This window comes from Tiliqua scincoides, chromosome 2 (assembly GCF_035046505.1).
Source record: "Tiliqua scincoides isolate rTilSci1 chromosome 2, rTilSci1.hap2, whole genome shotgun sequence".
In the NCBI taxonomy this organism is placed as follows: Eukaryota; Metazoa; Chordata; class Lepidosauria; order Squamata; family Scincidae; genus Tiliqua; species Tiliqua scincoides.
In genome coordinates, this window is record NC_089822.1 from 203,849,989 (window position 1) to 203,866,848 (window position 16,860).

At 46.2% G+C, this 16,860-nt stretch overlaps 1 protein-coding gene across 2 annotated transcripts in view; it reads left to right on the forward strand.

The window, feature by feature from the left end:
* Positions 1–14,968, forward strand: part of SEMA3F (semaphorin 3F) — a 160,779-nt gene extending 145,811 nt beyond the window's left edge. For both annotated transcript variants that reach the window (XM_066613264.1, XM_066613263.1), the window contains 7 exons: positions 339–561; positions 3,824–3,912; positions 4,320–4,361; positions 6,174–6,331; positions 7,368–7,435; positions 10,164–10,297; positions 11,139–14,968. In XM_066613264.1, coding sequence (XP_066469361.1) covers positions 339–561; positions 3,824–3,912; positions 4,320–4,361; positions 6,174–6,331; positions 7,368–7,435; positions 10,164–10,297; positions 11,139–11,573 — 1,149 coding nt within the window. In that variant the 3' untranslated portion in view covers positions 11,574–14,968. The remainder of the gene's footprint in view (positions 1–338; positions 562–3,823; positions 3,913–4,319; positions 4,362–6,173; positions 6,332–7,367; positions 7,436–10,163; positions 10,298–11,138) is intronic.
* Positions 14,969–16,860: the final 1,892 nt, after the last annotated feature.

The window sequence follows — 16,860 nt, forward strand, 5'->3', positions numbered from 1 at the left end:
TCCTTTCCCCCAGAATGACGAGCAGCAGAGACTGACAGAATTCTCTGCTGACTTCTCTGAATTTTCTGACTTCAGAGAATTCTCTGCTGAATTCTCATCTCAGCTGCTGGCTGCCATGCACTACACTGAGATGCATAAGGGATATTTCTGCTGAAAGGAATCAGCTGAGGTTGATAATATCCTTGAGATCTGGGGGCTGTGATGGGGATTGCTGTCTTTTAGCATATGCACCTAAATATGGCAAGGGGGAGTCTTCAAAAAGCTATCAGTGCCCTGTCAGAGTTGTTTGTGATGCCATATCTCACTTCTTTACTCTGTATTTCTGCCTTGGGGTCCAGTGTCCAGGAGGGACGTTCACACCTTCAATGAAATCGACCAAGGACTACCCTGATGAGGTCATCAACTTCATGCGAACACACCCCATGATGTACAATGGTGTGTACCCCATCCACCGCCAGCCACTAGTGGTGAGGACCAGTGTCAACTACAAGTTCACAACCATTGCCGTGGACCAGGTGGATGCAGCTGACGGGCGCTATGAGGTGCTTTTCCTGGGCACAGGTACCCACTGATGTGCATTGCAGAGAACACACAAACACTTGCACCCACTGCCACTTCCCACCCTGGAAGATGAGCACTTTTGGGTTGATTCACTGGGGAAACCACCTGGGACTGACTGACCAGGGTTATCTTACTATCTTTTCTTAAACCTTGCTCCTTTCGCTCTAACAAGATTTCGAAGCATGGGGTTTAGCAACAACATCAACTTGGAAAAGAGTGAGAGGAGTAGTAAATTCTTGTTACATTTCTTCCATTCCCAGCAGAGACTGCCATTCCCACCAGGAACACAAGAGGGAGCCTGTTTGGGTTTTCTTTCCTTTCCATTGTCTTTGATGAGAGGTGATATGCCTTGTTCTCCACTGATTTGGTAATCACTGATTTGACTCACCACTGATACCAAGGTCCATCTTTAAATGTAACAAGGAAAAAGGCATCAAAATCCAATTTCCTATCTTTATGGTGTTAAATAATTATAATTTCATTCCACTAGATTCCATTATTTACCCTATCTAGTGGCTGAATGTGGTATAGTGCCTATACCAATGCATTCTGGGGCAACAATGGAGAAGCAAGAAACCAGGAAGTGGGTCTTTAATGCTATTTTTCCACTGATTTGGTATCCACTGGTTTTTTATTATTATTATTATTATTATTTTTTGGTCCACTGAGGGTTCTGGAACGGAACCCTAGTGGAAAATGAAGCATGACCTGTATAAGAAAGACAGGTTGGTTGCTTCTATCTAAAGTAATATTTTAGAACAGTGCTTGAATAATGGGAGAAAGAAAGGGAGGCCTCAAAGAAATCTTCAAGCCAATTCATCTGATTCTCCCAGTTTTAGCCAAATCACCCCACCCACACCAGCCTTCCAGAAACAGTTGTTTAAAGGGACTGGCATGAAAAGTAAGAAAGCTAGGTTTTACATACAGAAGGGAGTTCCCTTTTTCTATGGATTGATGCCCATATTCAGCTTTGAGTGAATAAGAAAGCCTATGTGAGCAAGAACAGCCCTTCCCACATCAGACAAAGATGCCATTTGCTCAGGCCTGGTCCAGCCAGGTGCTCTGGCCTTGCCTGTATCTTAGAGCACAATCCTAACCAGGTCTGCTCAGAAGTAAGTCCTATTTTGTTCAACGGGGTTTACTCTCAGGAAAGTGTGGTTAGGATTGCGGCCTTAGTGCATGCATGGAAGAAAACTTTTCACTTTGTAGAATCAGTATTTATCTCTCAGTCTTGAGAGCCAAGATGAATCAGGCAACATGGATCTTACAGGAACCCGTATCTCTTCTGGAGGTCAACAGGTTCAAACACAATCTCTTCCCACTGTTCTGCTTGTGTGCAAACCTCTTTCATAGAAGTGGAGTAGAGCAGTGTTGGTTGAGTTGTACAGAGGCAGAGGGATTACGTGAAGATGGAAACTAATGCAAGGAACATGCCTGCCAACTAATGGTGTCCAAATCTGTTTGCACTAGGTCCTGTCTTCTGTAGGTGAGCCACTTATCTCCAGTAGGCAAAGGGAGTCCAGCCAGTGCCTCAAAGCAGGTGGCCAGGAATGCTAACAACCAGAAAGTTCTCATTAGCTGATAAATGCTCTGTCTCTGTGCAGCTGTTCCCTGGGCTACCCAATTCATTGCACAGCATCCAGCAGCTGTGCACAGTCCTCCCCACCATTACCACCTGTCATAGCCAGTGGGGAGTTTCCTCTTTCTTTCTGGTCAAAGGTGTAATGAATCTCCAGACCTTGGCTGCCTCCTGCTGCAGAAAGAAACAGGAAAAGTAATTTGATCTGGGAAATTTGGGCCACCTCAAGGAAGGAAGGAATGTGTGTAGGTATCAATGAATGATATGAACAGGACTATGGGTAGCATGAAGTTCTGAACACAAACAGGGCAGTGGCCTGAGAACTGGGTACCCATGTACCAAATATAAGCCATGAATTGGGTCTAAGAGGGCCTACAATCTATGTTCCATAGGCATGACAAAGGTGAAGGGAAGAAGGGGATTTATTAAGGGGAGATTTTATAAATAATTTTTAACAACAACATATGAAGAACAGAAATAAGGGAGGATCTGCATCAGCAAAGTTTGTGGGCAAAGGGTGACTTCTGCTTAACTAAGGTTGAAGGATAAGAGGGAGAAGTCAGACTCCTGTTACTTTTAGCACTGACTTCTTCTTCAGTCTGTGCACTCAAGTGGTAGATCTCGCAGAAATTCTGTTTTTTTCTTCCTATCCATAGCAGACCCTAGGAGGTCACGCCAGACTGCTGAACACAGCTGGACTCAGGGGAGACAAAATGGATAATTCAATAGGGAATGCCTGACCTGGCTAATGGAATCCATTGGTCCCTACAGCAAGACTGTCTGCATTAGTTTCTGAGAGCTGGAGTTCTTCACAGGGAACTAAGCAGGGTTGGCTCTTCCTTCAGAATTGGAGATACCCCACTGTCACTCCTTCAGGGCTTAGGAGTATTTCCAGGTTCTAGACAGAGCACTAATTGCAGACTACAAGTTTAACTGTGCACATATTTTTGTATTGCAGTAATCCCATGCTTCCTTCAGTTAGTTTTCATATGTGCAGTTAAGGATTGATGTTCATGCTACTACTTCACACATGAACTATCCATATTCATGTGTGCCATATGAGAATAGGATTGGCCGTGCCAAGGGTCACTGTTTTGATACCAAATCAGTGGAATCTGTTGGGTTCAGATGACGGCAAGGTTAACGGTTACAGGGTCCCACTGACTGGCAAACAGCCCACCTCCTTTCCACTTTGCATTTAAGAAGCTCAAAGGCAATCTGATAGAATTTCCAGTTTGCTTGCATGCACGTACTTTGTTCCTCAAAGGTGTCTTGCTCCCAAAGTTGTCTGAGAGCTCCCAAAATTCTAGAGCCTGGGACAGCCATGTCTGTAGGTTTTAGGGTTTGTTTTCTGTTTTATTTTTTCCCCAGCAAAATACATTGAAAGACCAATCTCATCACTGAATTTTCAAAACACAGAAAACCAAAACCACAGTGCAGCTGTTACTATGTAACAAAACACAAACATTTTTTTTCCTTTCATAAGAATGGGTTTCCATGTATGAAAATGTAACATGGGAGTAGGCCCGCATTTTATTACAGAGGTCTTTTACTGATGCTTCATTAGAATATCAGCAATGCAGGTAGTAGCATTTAAATGTCATAGTGTGAAGACAGGAATGGAATCGGAGAGAAAAGATCCAGGTGGTGCTAAATTTTGTGTGTGCTTCATGTGCATTGCAGATCTTGGCACTGTCCAGAAGGTTATAGTTCTGCCCAAAGATGATTTGGAAACCGAAGAATTGATGCTAGAAGAAGTGGAGGTATTCAAGGTAAGGCACTGCATTGCCCTGCCCTGCATTGATGCTTCGGAGTCACCTGTCTCTCTGTGAAGCTGCTGGAGCTGAGGGCTGGGGCAGCGCAAAGAACTGGGAAGTTCCTGGATGAAGTTTCACCTCTGTCATGAACTCAGGAATTAGCCTCAGGCAAAGCACACTTCCCTCTATCTCAACTGACTATCTGCAGTTTGGTGGCGGTGCTACTGCTTAACTGCTTGGATTTGCAAAACCAAGGTTTTAACACCACTCAACTCTTTAAAAGTGGTTTGTCTTTAAAATCTCCTTGTCCTGGGTTCTTAAGGCTTTTTTCTATGTAGTCCCTGTAAGCTACCCCAAAGACTCTGGAAGGGCAGCCAACCCCTTAGGCCTAGATTAACTTTCATAATATGATTTTCTTATAGGTTCCAGCCCCCATCAAGACCATGACCATCTCTTCCAAACGGGTGAGCCTGCAATATGCTGGGGCATGCCTCTATTCTGGGGGAGTGCTAGATGTGAGTGGGCCACTGTGAGATACAAGAAGCTGGACTAGATGGGCCTATGGCCTGATCCATTGGGGCTGTTCTTATGTGAGTCAGGGAGGGTGGAGTTTTCTTTGACTAGTTGTCAGTAATTTAGGCATAGCTCACTAACTAAATCCTAACTCACTTTCCAGCACTGGCATAGGGAATTAGAGGACAGGTCCTCTCGTGGATTGAGAACTGGTTGGAGGCCAGGAAGCAGAGAGTGGGTGTCAATGGGCAATTTTCACAATGGAGAGAGGTGAAAAGCGGTGTGCCCCAAGGATCTGTCCTGGGACCGGTGCTTTTCAACCTCTTCATAAATGACCTGGAGACAGGGTTGAGCAGTGACGTGGCTAAGTTTGCAGACGACACCAAACTTTTCCGAGTGGTAAAGACCAGAAGTGATTGTGAGGAGCTCCAGAAGGATCTCTCCAGACTGGCAGAATGGGCAGCAAAATGGCAGATGCGCTTCAATGTCAGTAAGTGTAAAGTCATGCACATTGGGGCAAAAAATCAAAACTTTAGATATTGGCTGATGGGTTCTGAGCTGTCTGTGACAGATCAGGAGAGAGATCTTGGGGTGGTGGTGGACAGGTCGATGAAAGTGTCGACCCAATGTGCGGCGGCAGTGAAGAAGGCCAATTCTATGCTTGGGATCATTAGGAAGGGTATTGAGAACAAAACGGCTAGTATTATAATGCCGTTGTACAAATCGATGGTAAGGCCACACCTGGAGTATTGTGTCCAGTTCTGGTCGCCGCATCTCAAAAAAGACATAGTGGAAATGGAAAAGGTGCAAAAGAGAGCGACTAAGATGATTACTGGGCTGGGGCACCTTCCTTATGAGGAAAGGCTACGGCGTTTGGGCCTCTTCAGCCTAGAAAAGAGACGCCTGAGGGGGGACATGATTGAGACATACAAAATTATGCAGGGGATGGACAGAGTGGATAGGGAGATGCTCTTTACACTCTCACATAATACCAGAACCAGGGGACATCCACTAAAATTGAGTGTTGGGAGAGTTAGGACAGACAAAAGAAAATATTTCTTTACTCAGCGCGTGGTCGGTCTGTGGAACTCCTTGCCACAGGATGTGGTGCTGGCGTCTAGCCTAGACGCCTTTAAAAGGGGATTGGACGAGTTTCTGGAGGAAAAATCCATTATGGGGTACAAGCCATGATGTGTATGCGCAACCTCCTGATTTTAGGAATGGGTTAAGTCAGAATGCCAGATGTAGGGGAGGGCACCAGGATGAGGTCTCTTGTTGTCTGGTGCGCTCCCTGGGGCATTTGGTGGGCCGCTGTGAGATACTGGAAGCTGGACTAGATGGGCCTATGGCCTGATCCAGTGGGGCTGTTCTTATGTTCTTATAGCTGTGCCAATGGGATATGCGCTGCATCCTGCAGTTGGGGGGCACTCACAGAGACCTCCTCAAAGTAAGGGGATGTTTGTTTCTTTAGCTAGAAGTTGCATTGCCCTTATGTCAGTGCTGGAAAGTGGGTTAGGATTGTGCCCTTAGCCACCTTAGTCAGAGGACAGGCAAAATGGAGGTCTCCCATGCTGTCAGTTCCCCAGTTATCTTCATTATCTGCTGTTGAAATTCCAAAGGCTGGTGGGATAGACTGGCATGCAGGTTGGATTGGCTTAGACAAGGAGGTCATACCTTCATGATCAGAACTCTTCTTGGTACACTGTGGGAGCAGAAGGATCTGCAACCTCACTGACAGTTGAATATCCCTGTTGCCCTAACAGCAACAGCTCTATGTGTCCTCAGCCATTGGAGTAACACATCTGGCCCTTCATCGCTGTGACGTGTATGGAGAAGCCTGTGCTGACTGCTGTCTGGCCAGAGACCCCTACTGTGCCTGGGATGGCAAGTCCTGTTCCCGCTACTCTGCTTCCTCCAAGAGGTAATGTGTGACTAGAATGATGGCAAGGAGCAGGTATCTCCTCCAGTACTTAGCTATATCCTGGAGTGGAAAAGGGCTTTAAAGAATGCCTATAAAGAATATCATGAAACGTGTTTTATTCCAAGAGAAGTAGGAGTGCTTTAGGGTTGACTTTACCAAGTTTGATCCTGGCACCATTATTGGGCACCAGCTGTATTGATACCAAGTGAGATTCAGGAATTCAGGGTGCTATCCAGACCTGACAATGGGCCAGTGCAAGTCCTTTGTGCCGGCACGGGAGTGTCGCAATAGTGCCATAAAGCATTTTCTTGCCACTCTGAAGGGAGTTAGGCCGGCACATGGACTTGTGCCCCCATGGACCCTGGGGACAGGTAGGTTTCTGTCATCCAAACCCGACTGACACAGGGGTCTGAGGGGCTTGGGGAGGGCAGACGCTTGGCTATCCCGGGGCGGGTGGGTGGGGAGCAGAAGATGGGGATAGGATCTGGCAGTTATGCTGGATCCTAACCCTGTTCCTGGGCAGCCCAGGGCAGAACTGGGCTGCTCAGATTTGCACCACCTCCGGAAGTGGCGTGAATCCAAGTCTCCCCATTGGGACTGCAGTGGTTCTCCCCATGGTCAGGGGAAGCATTTCCCCGTGCCCCTGGCTGAGCCACTTGCAGCCTGAACCTTGCACTGGATGCAGCGCAGGCTCGCTGGACTGCTTGTTCCAGTGCAAGTTAGGATTGTGCTTCCCATCTAAGGATTTATGCCAGATAGTAGCCTTGCTTGTAGCAATGCAGGAAAATCTTACACTGAAAGGATCCTGGGCAGAGTATATGAATAGCAGAAAAGGGTATAAATATTCTGCTGTAGGGCAGGGAATGAGTTATAAGAAGAGTTCGAGAATGCTGTTCTAGGTTCAATATTACTCAGAGATTCACTAGTCGGGGAATTGCAAAGACTTGCAAGAGTATTCCTGCTGTCTATGACAAAAGCCAGCAATAGGAAAGAAACAAGGTTACAACTCTCCACCCAGTTCTTTTCCTCCCCACAGGCGGAGCAGGCGTCAGGATGTCCGACATGGCAACCCCATCCGTCAGTGCAGGGGCTACAATTCCAATGGTGAGTGCCACATCCTTTGCCCAGGGAATGGAAAGCATCATTTTCTCCTTGTGTCACAGAACTTAAGATCTCAGTGAAAAACTGACTTCAGAATTAACCTTACCACAAAGCTGCCCTTCAGACTGTGCTTTTTCAGCATGGATTGATTAAATGGTACTTTGGTTGGCTATCCTGGATGAATGACTATAATCAAGATTGACTGTCTTCCACTTGTTCACATATGAAGAAGCTACCAAAAAATGTGGATCTCTAGAATCTCGCCTTTCTTTAAGAAAAATGCACCTAAGTTTCTAGTCCTCATGACTGAGGACTTTTTTTTCTTTTTTAAAGCAATCTATCTTCAAAAAACTCAATAACTCAATGGGTAGGCTTCCATTTCCTGCCTGACTCCTGCCTCAGAATGCAGGTCTCTTGTTGTCTTGTGTGCTCCCTGAGGCATTTGGTGGGCCACTGTGAGATACAGGAAGCTGGACTAGATGGGCCTATGGCCTGATCCAGTGGGGCTGTTCTTATGTTCTTTATCACCATGGCCTGTTGTGTCTTCCTGATATACATCTCTGCTGCTGCATCTTGATGTGCCCAAAGCACAAATTAAAGTGGAATAATCTGAGTCAGCATTAAACATGTAAATATAGCACATGTTTTTAAAGCAGGCGTATCTACACCCATCTTTTTGATCTGAAGGAAGTATTACGAGAACATAATGTGGATTTTCTTGGTGCATAATTTGAACATCTTTGGTGCAGAGTGTAGGCAGATACTTGATAAAACAGGATGAGACCTACATATACTGGATAGATGGATTAAGGAGACAGGATGGGGGACTGATGCAGGTGAATATAGTAATAAAAGGAAATGATTGGGAACTAATGTGGCATTCAGACCAGCACTTTTTGTCCTTTTTCACTTAATTTTAATTCATTTTACATAATTTACAGTCCAATCCTGAGCTGCCTGAGCTGTCCAATCCTGAGCTGAGCCCAGGGATACTGTGGCACCAAAATGACTACCACGGCATCCAGTGCACAATCAGGTAGCCCACAGCAGCTCCTTGGGAGAAGGGGACTTTCGTCCTCTTCCCCCAGGTAAGGGAAGTAGCCCCATAATGGGACTGCTTGATTCTGCAGTAGCTCCGGAGCCACCACAGAATTGGAGAGTCCCATGTTGGGCCATGCGGCCCATCACAGAGCTCAGGACCCATTGGAGCTGAGCTCCACTGATCCCGCCCTCCTCCGCCCCTCCCTGCCATGCCTCCCTCCTGCCCTCTCCCCGCCCTCCCCCCACCTACCTCCACCCCAGAACACCTCCTCCCCACCTCCCCCGACACCTCCACTCCTCTCTCTGCCAACTGGTGGTCCGGATGACAGAACACAGGTCCAGCATGGGCTCATGCTGGGCTAGCTCTAGTGTTGTCCTTCTGGTAAGGGCTCACAAATGTGCCTTATGGCATGTTTGTGACAGTGCATGCCAGTGGTAAGCCAGTGCACACTGTTCAGGATCAGGCCCTTAGGCAGTTGCACCAACATGTCAATTTACACCCAAATATATATGTAACCATCCCCAATACCCCCTCCAAGGGGCAAGAGTTTCAAATCTGTCAAAATTAGTCATTTTTAATTAGATAATTTTTAGTCCAGTTTAATATCAAGATGAAAAGATGAAACTGTGCAAATTAAGAAAATAAAAAGTCTCCAAGAGCAGGAGTAGGATAATGGCCAGGAAGGAGAGACAATACAAAACTTCTATCAGTACTGGTTCCAGGAAGGTCTTTAATGAAATACAAACTATTCTGTGAAAAAAACCATTCAGTGGGACACACATTATGGCAGACCACACAATGCGTTCCAGTACCCTTCCACAAACATTCTTGTGTGATTTTTCTAAATAGCAAAACTGCACACAAACAAAACTAGAAGTTTGAATGCACTCTAAAGGTGCATTCTTATCCCCTCTGCCACCTGTTGATTCAGCAGTGCCAAAATGGCAACCGCTGCATCGGGGGGGGGGGAGGGAGAGTTAGTCCTGGACGTCTCCTCTAGGTAAGGGAACAATCGTTTTTGTTACCTGGAGGTAAGCCTCCATGGTGTGGGTGGGTTTACTCAGGTCTACGCCAGCTATTCTGCTGGCGTTGGTCCATATTGACCCACACTGCAGAACTGAGGCCAATAAGGGGGATACAATATCAGCTGTACTGGCACCACCAATCCCACCCCTTCCCAAGACCTGAACTGCCCATCCCCACCTTCCCCTGCCGTGTTTTTCCCCCTGTCTACCTCTGTTACAATCTCTTACCATCCCTTCCAATCTGTCCTGTCATCTTACCTGCTCCAATGAGCAAGGCAACCTCTGACAATGGGGCAAGAAGGCATAAGGTTTTCCATTGGTGCTCAACAGGATGCAAAATCATGTCAGAGTGCCTTTTGAGACAGATGCTGACTGCTTTACAGCAATCAGTGCCAACATAGGAGAGGAACCACGGGCACACAGTTCCCCACAGCAAGTATAAGATTGGGCTGTGTGATATAATATTCGACATGATTGCCTGGCTGGATGAATGATGACTAGGTGATTAACTCAATGTGGGATGTAACCGAACTAATGTGGTAGTGGTGACCTTAGCCTCAACTTAGCAATTGAGTAATAGCTGCTAGGAATATGTTGCTAGGGAAATGCTACATCCCTTGGCAGATCATACTCTGATATCCACTTGCTCTCTTCCCACATCCAGCCAGCAAGAACACAGTTGAGGCAGTCCAGTATGGAGTAGAAGGAAGCACGGCTTTTTTGGAGTGCCAGCCTCGCTCCCCTCAGGCCACAGTCAAATGGCTGCTTCAGAAGGACAACAGTGACCGGAGGAAAGAGGTAGGAATGGGCAGGACTAGGATCTTGAGGACAGAATTTGGGGAACAGGTGGGGAGGGGAAAGTTCCTTCAGCTTCCTTTGCAAGTTACCATTAACTTTGGAGCTGTGGTGAACAGTCTTTTTCATTTGGCTTGAACTGTTGCTGTTGAAATTCACCTCCCTGAACACTAAACGGAAGTGTGTAAAATACCCCAAAGGCTGGGTGTTAAGGCTTCAGTTCCTGAGCTACAATGTGACTGAACTAAAGCATAGACAAGACTTCCTTTGATATACTCTCTATAAGCTCCCTGGCCCTGCTCTAACTCCCTCTGACTTTCAGAGTCACTTCTCTGGTCCTGTTCACCTGCTTCTTGACAAGACGGAGAGTGAGTGGGAAGAGCCTCTGATGAACATAACAGGAAGTAGTGAGAACTGAAAAGCAAGGATGCGCAGTCAAGGGAGGCACACATACTCCACCCTCTTTCTGAGTAGTCGCACAATCACTGGGGAGGCTGAGCTATTGCTGCTTCAAGCTCTGGTTCTCTGAGAGACTTTCCAAGACTGTCTGAGTCTCTCCAAGTGATTAGAGCTTGTGGCAGCTCACCTTCCTAAAGGTGATTATGCAGACTCTGGGACTTCTGGAACTGTGCAGATGCTGGGGCTTTGTGATGTCACCCAGGAGCTCTACGCACTGTGCCTTGGACCCCAGCACACATCACTGCTGAAAAGCAAGGAAGGAGGGGGCCAAAAAACTTAGTGTAGTTTGTTATCCCCCCCCCACACACACACACGTGTGCTGTAGTGTATCAGTCTAGCAGATTCACTATGCTAATGGTGTCTTTCTGGCATTTCTCTCCTCTAGCTGCGCACTGAAGGACGTGTGCTGAGGACAGAGCAAGGGTTGCTGTTGCGGTCTTTGCAGGTCTCAGATGGGGGCCTGTATTCCTGCACAGCCATTGAGAACAACTTCAAACACACAGTGGCCAAAGTGCAGCTGCATGTACTGAGCAGCGAAACTGTCCACGCTGTGCTCTTCCAGTCGGAGGCCCCTGCCCCCTCTGCAGCCGCCGTCCGAGCCGGCCTGCCCGGAACCTTCAGCTCCCACTACCATGATCTGGTGCAGCTGCTTACTCAGCCTGAGATGGGACTCATCAACCAGTACTGCCAGGGATATTGGCGGCACGTGGCCTCCAACCACAAGGATACCCTGGCTAGTCTCAAAGCCAAGGAGCTGCATGATCAGAAGAAGCCTCGAAACCGCCGGAACCATCAACCAGATACAGATCAGCACACATGAAACTGACAACTGAAAGGGACTACGTAATGACAGTGCTATATTTTCCCCCATTTTAATATTAAAAAATATATAAATATATATATAAATATATATATATATATATATATATATATACATACATACACACACACACACGCACGTACACACATGCCCTGCTCTCCCTCAAGACAGTATTTATTTGTAGTTGTACATAATCCTTGGGTGAAGCTGTCTTTGGTGTGAGACAGCAAGGAGTTCAGAGGTGTCCTCTCTGACAGCTTGCTCTTCCTCCCCCCCCCCTTTTTAAAAATCTGCGGTACTGTAAAATAACTCACAAGGGAGTGAGGGCAAGGGTAATTTCTCCCTCCCATGAGCCAGCTCAAAGCACACCGCTGGCCCCTGGCAGGGAAGGGAAAGTGCAGGGATGCCTGGCTGCAGGAGCTGGAAGTGGAGCTCATTTACTCCGTTTCTACCGTTGGGTTCAGTGGGACACAACACTGCTCTGTGGAATCCATGGATCCAGAATGGCTGAGCAGAAGCCAAGCCTGAGTCACTCTCAGCAAGTTTGAGACTTCTGTGTTTCACTGAAAATGTTTCTACTTGTTTGGTTTTTCTTTTTTTTAAAAAAAGGGCTGTTGTCAAGCACCAAGCAGAGTGAAGATAGAGCTTATAGTCCTGCCAGCAATCCCAGAAGTGTATATAAGCCTCTGGCATCCCTACAAGGACTTCGACACTCTCCCCTCCCATCTTGATAAATTTCTCTGCCTCAAAGCACGTTCTGGCAGGACACTCTCCAGCGTAAACTACCATAGAGGCTGCACCTCTTACGAAGCCTGAATCATTGAGGGGGGAAGGAAGTGGTTCATCGAGGATGTTCATGTGTGGGAACATGCACCTGTTGTTGCTAGAAGCAAGTTAATCCCACGAATAGGTGGTCAAGAAACAATGTCACCATGTGAAAAAGATTCAGCCTTTGCTTCTTGGCTTGGCTGTGTAACATGCATCTGCACGAGGTACAGTCTGTGGAAGTTGAGATTTAAAAGGTGGTAGATGACCAGTGGCAATAAATAACAACCCAAAGAACAGGTGGATCAGGGGGGTAAGCATCCAGTGGTTACTGCAGATATTGTAGACACCTGGTTTTGCTGGGCACGTTTGTCTGAAGGATTGTGGCCAGTTTGTGAGGGCCTCGTCCAAATGGGTTGTGCCAGGGAGTTGTAATGTACATATGAACCAAAGCTACTCTCCCATAGTGCATGTGTTAGAGACTTCCAAGGCCAAAGACAACATGGGAGTGGAGGGTGACTGGCTGGATGAAGCATCAGTTGGATAGCTTTCAGGACACATGGCTTCTGCTTTCATAGTCCATGGATAAATCAATGCCTCAGTTTCCCTACCTGGTTATTTATTATAATTTAATATGATTACTTTGCTCACTGGGAGGCCAGATCCTCAGTCTCTTAGCACTGACCTATCCAGCAATGCAATACGAGTCAAGGAGGAGTGGGTCAGCCTGATCTCTTAAGTGTCTGAACATTCTCATAAGAACTCCTCTGATATTGTCATCGGTGATCACTGCACATGGGCAACCTTAATGCAGGGTAGGTTGCAAGAGCATGCAAGGAGCATTCTCTTCCAAAGAGAGGGATGAATGTGGAATAAAGAGCGATTTGCTTTTTCGTCTTGTTTAATTATAGGACAGACTTCCAGAGACCATGAGCTGATGATTGAACAAGCATTTTATGTGTGTGTAGCATTTCCTATGGCAGAGATAATTAGCACCACCACCCTGCCAGTTCACTCTGTGGTAAGGGGTGGTGTGCGTAGGACAGCAATAGCAGCATTGCACAACAGCAAAGTAAAAAAATGCACCCATATTGTGGAGGGAGGGGGGCCTTAGGGAGTTGTGAATCCAAATGTGCAAGGGGAAATTTGACCAACAGATTTTTTTTTTTTGTATTAATCTTGTGTGTGAAAAGTTGCAGGGTTGTGGTTCATGCCTGCATGGAGGAACAGAGCAAAGGGCCAGTCTGCAGCATAGAAGAGGAAACAGTCTACAGAGGGAGGCGCTCCAGTTCTGAACATAGGCAGGCTCTAGAAATCTTGGGCAAGTTTGTGAAAATTATTTGGTACACAGTGCAGAGTCAAGTAGGGTAAAGGATGTAACCAGTGCTTAATCTGAGTCCAGATTGTGCCAGGACTCAGTCTCTGAGCCTAGTTGCAATATCAGGGCTATGAGAAGGAAAGAGCAGAATGTTCCTAAGTGCACAGAGCACGTTTCTCACCACTGAGTAATCACAGCAGCTCCCACTCATCCACACACATTTGGGACAAGAAAGGAAGATTCCTGGGTGAAAGGGTGTCCCCTGAGCCCATCCCAGCACCTCTTATTGTACAATTTATGCATCAGGTATAATAAACTTTCACATTCTCCCTCCCCACTTCCTTCAGTTTCTTCCTTTCCTTAGCCTAAGATATTCTCTGAATGGCTAAGCATGTGCTCCACTTTAGGTTTTGTTGCATCAAGGGTGGGATGGCGATGGGGGCTGGCCAGATTAGGCACTGGCTGAGGGTCTACTGCAGCACTGTCAGTTTTAGTACAAGGGTCCAGTGCGCCATCTGGGGGTGCCATGGGGGGCCCAGTGCAAGACTTTTGCCTGGTGCTAGCACTGAAGAGAGGTTGGGTTCTCTTGTCTTTTGTACTTCTTCAGACAAATTTCATTGGTGTGGGCATAATTCTTCTATTCCATACCTCCAAAGAGAAATGCCATCCCGATTCAGAGGTTTGATTTATCCATATAGCTTCTGTTAGATTATATCTGCTGAATATCAGCAGTTGAATCTTCCACTGCAGTGATCTATGTATGCACTGATGCAAAGGGGAAGAACTGTAAGGGCAGAACATTGCTACAAACAAACAAAAAACTACATGGCTTGTGATCACTCAGGGTAGCATGCACCGGGAAAGATGTAATCTGAAGCTATCTCATTAGCCTATGTGAGCTAGACGGGCACTAGATGGTTTGTTGTGCTTTTCAGTGCTCTCTGCACAGCAAGCCACAGGCTCTGCAGCAGAACTGAATCACTGGTATGCCTTTTAGCCTCTGAGGTCGAACCACCAGCTATTGTTAAACAAAGAGGGCTCACCTTTCATTTTTGTAAGGTCCAGGCCCACCTTATTCATCCTCCCTCATCTTTGCAGGTAGGCATTCCCTTCCCCATCAATTTGAGTGATTCACATGTACTTTCTATTGTAAATAGCTGTAAATAAAAAAAAATGTAACAAAAACCGGGGATCTGGAGCATCTGGTGAGTAGCTCCTTGAGATGAATTTGAGCACAGAGCCACTTCGAGCCTGTAATGTGAAATTCCTGTGGATAGAACAAGCTAATAAACACTGGCTTTGTTTTTGAAAACTCAAGACTCCTTGACTCCCACTCTTCAAAATGCCTCTGATTCCCTCCTTAAGAACTGACTCTTTTTGTATTCTGCTGGTTCACCTTGAAATGTCAGCCTCTTCCACAGATTACTCATGACCAGAATGGTTTTAAATAAGGCTGAGGATTACTTGTGAGTAAAATCATAGAGGTTGTACTTGCTTTTGAGCTTGTGTACATTTGGGGTTTTAAACAAATTTATATGCATGTTTTATTCATTTTGACCATTGTACCTCATGCTAGCTGATTTGCATATCTCCAGATATGTTGGCTCCTTGTTATTTAAGAGGACAATGACAAGCATGTGTTAATATGGTGTTACTGAAGACTGGATAGACTACACTTGTCCCAGTGACTTAGCTTCTTTGGCCTCCTGCTAAATTGCACTTTATGATTATGCATTATCTACTATACTCGTGTTCTGTTGTTACCTGTGCAATCTATGGAATCAAGACGCATGTGTGATATTAATTTTTGTTGCTTACCAACTTGGGTACATGCACAGTCTGTGGAATTCATTGCCACAAAATGTGGTGGTGCCCACTAGCTTGAATGGCTTTAAAAGGGATTGGGCAAATTCATGGAGATCAAATCTATCAGTGGCTATTTGTCATCATGGTTGTGTGCTACCTCCTGGTTCAGCAATAGTATGCTTCTGTACACCCATTGCCAGGGAGCAATAATGGGAGAGAAGTATTCTTTCTCTCCTGCTTGGATGCTTCCCACAGCCACCTGGTGGATCACTGTAGGAAACCAAATGCTAGTCTAGATGGGCCTTTGGCCTGATCCAGCAGGACTTTCCTTATGTAGATTGCTTGAGAGGAAAAGAAGGGTCCCCTCCATGTGACAGTCTCACAAGGGAAAATGGAGGAAGAAAAATTCCCTAAGACAAGCAGACTACACGAAAAGCAACTTTTAAATGTTTTGCTGGACTATACTTGTGTTCTGGTGGGGGATCAAATCTCTGAGTGCTTCCTCACCTTTAAAAAAATGTACGGTATATATATTCTTGCATATATGAAGCTAGCACTTCAGGTAGAAGCATCCTCGTTTAGGTGCCTTCCTGACATGCTAGTCTCATATGAACAGAAAGCATTTAGTGGGAGTTTATTTGATGTCTGGCAATTGTGTGTGGCTGCTGATTGTTTCATGTCTTAAGAAAGAGACCCACCGAAGGAATGTTGCCTTTTTTGAGGCTTGGCTGTGTTAGTTTCTAATACCTAACCTGGAAAGGACTCCACTCCCACCACCACCTGCAGCACTAGCCACAAAACTAATGACCCACTTATGATACCTGCTTGACCCAGCATGGGGCTCCGCTCAGGATTTATAGGTCTGTGAGACAGGTCTCCCGCAGACCCATGGAATCACTGCAAACTAGTCTCCTCTCCCTGTGATCCATAACAGTCTGTGCTTCCTAGAATATCTCTCACTGCACTACATTGCAGTCACTTCAAACAAATATACCACTCCCAACTGTTATTCCTGAATTTTATTTTTATAAACTGAATAAATATACCTGAGCTTTGTTAAGCAGACAGCAATATCAAGGACGGTGCAGCTATTACATTAATGCCTCGCAAAACAGAGAAGCATGATTAGGCTTCCATCCATCAAAATACAGGCCACTGGATGCATCTGAAAGAAGCCACAGGCCAAGAACCCCAAAGTTGGGGAGCAAGGTTCAAGGTGCTGGCTATGGTGACACTCCAGTTACTGAAGTCTCTTCCTCTGGGATTCGTCTTTCATTTACAGGGCTATATACTTCCCTTTTTATGAAGCAAGCAGGTAAATGATTTTCTGCTGTTCCTGGTTTATGAGCAGTCAGGTTGGGGTGGCGGGGGGGGGGGAGGGGGAGAGAAGGCAGGCAG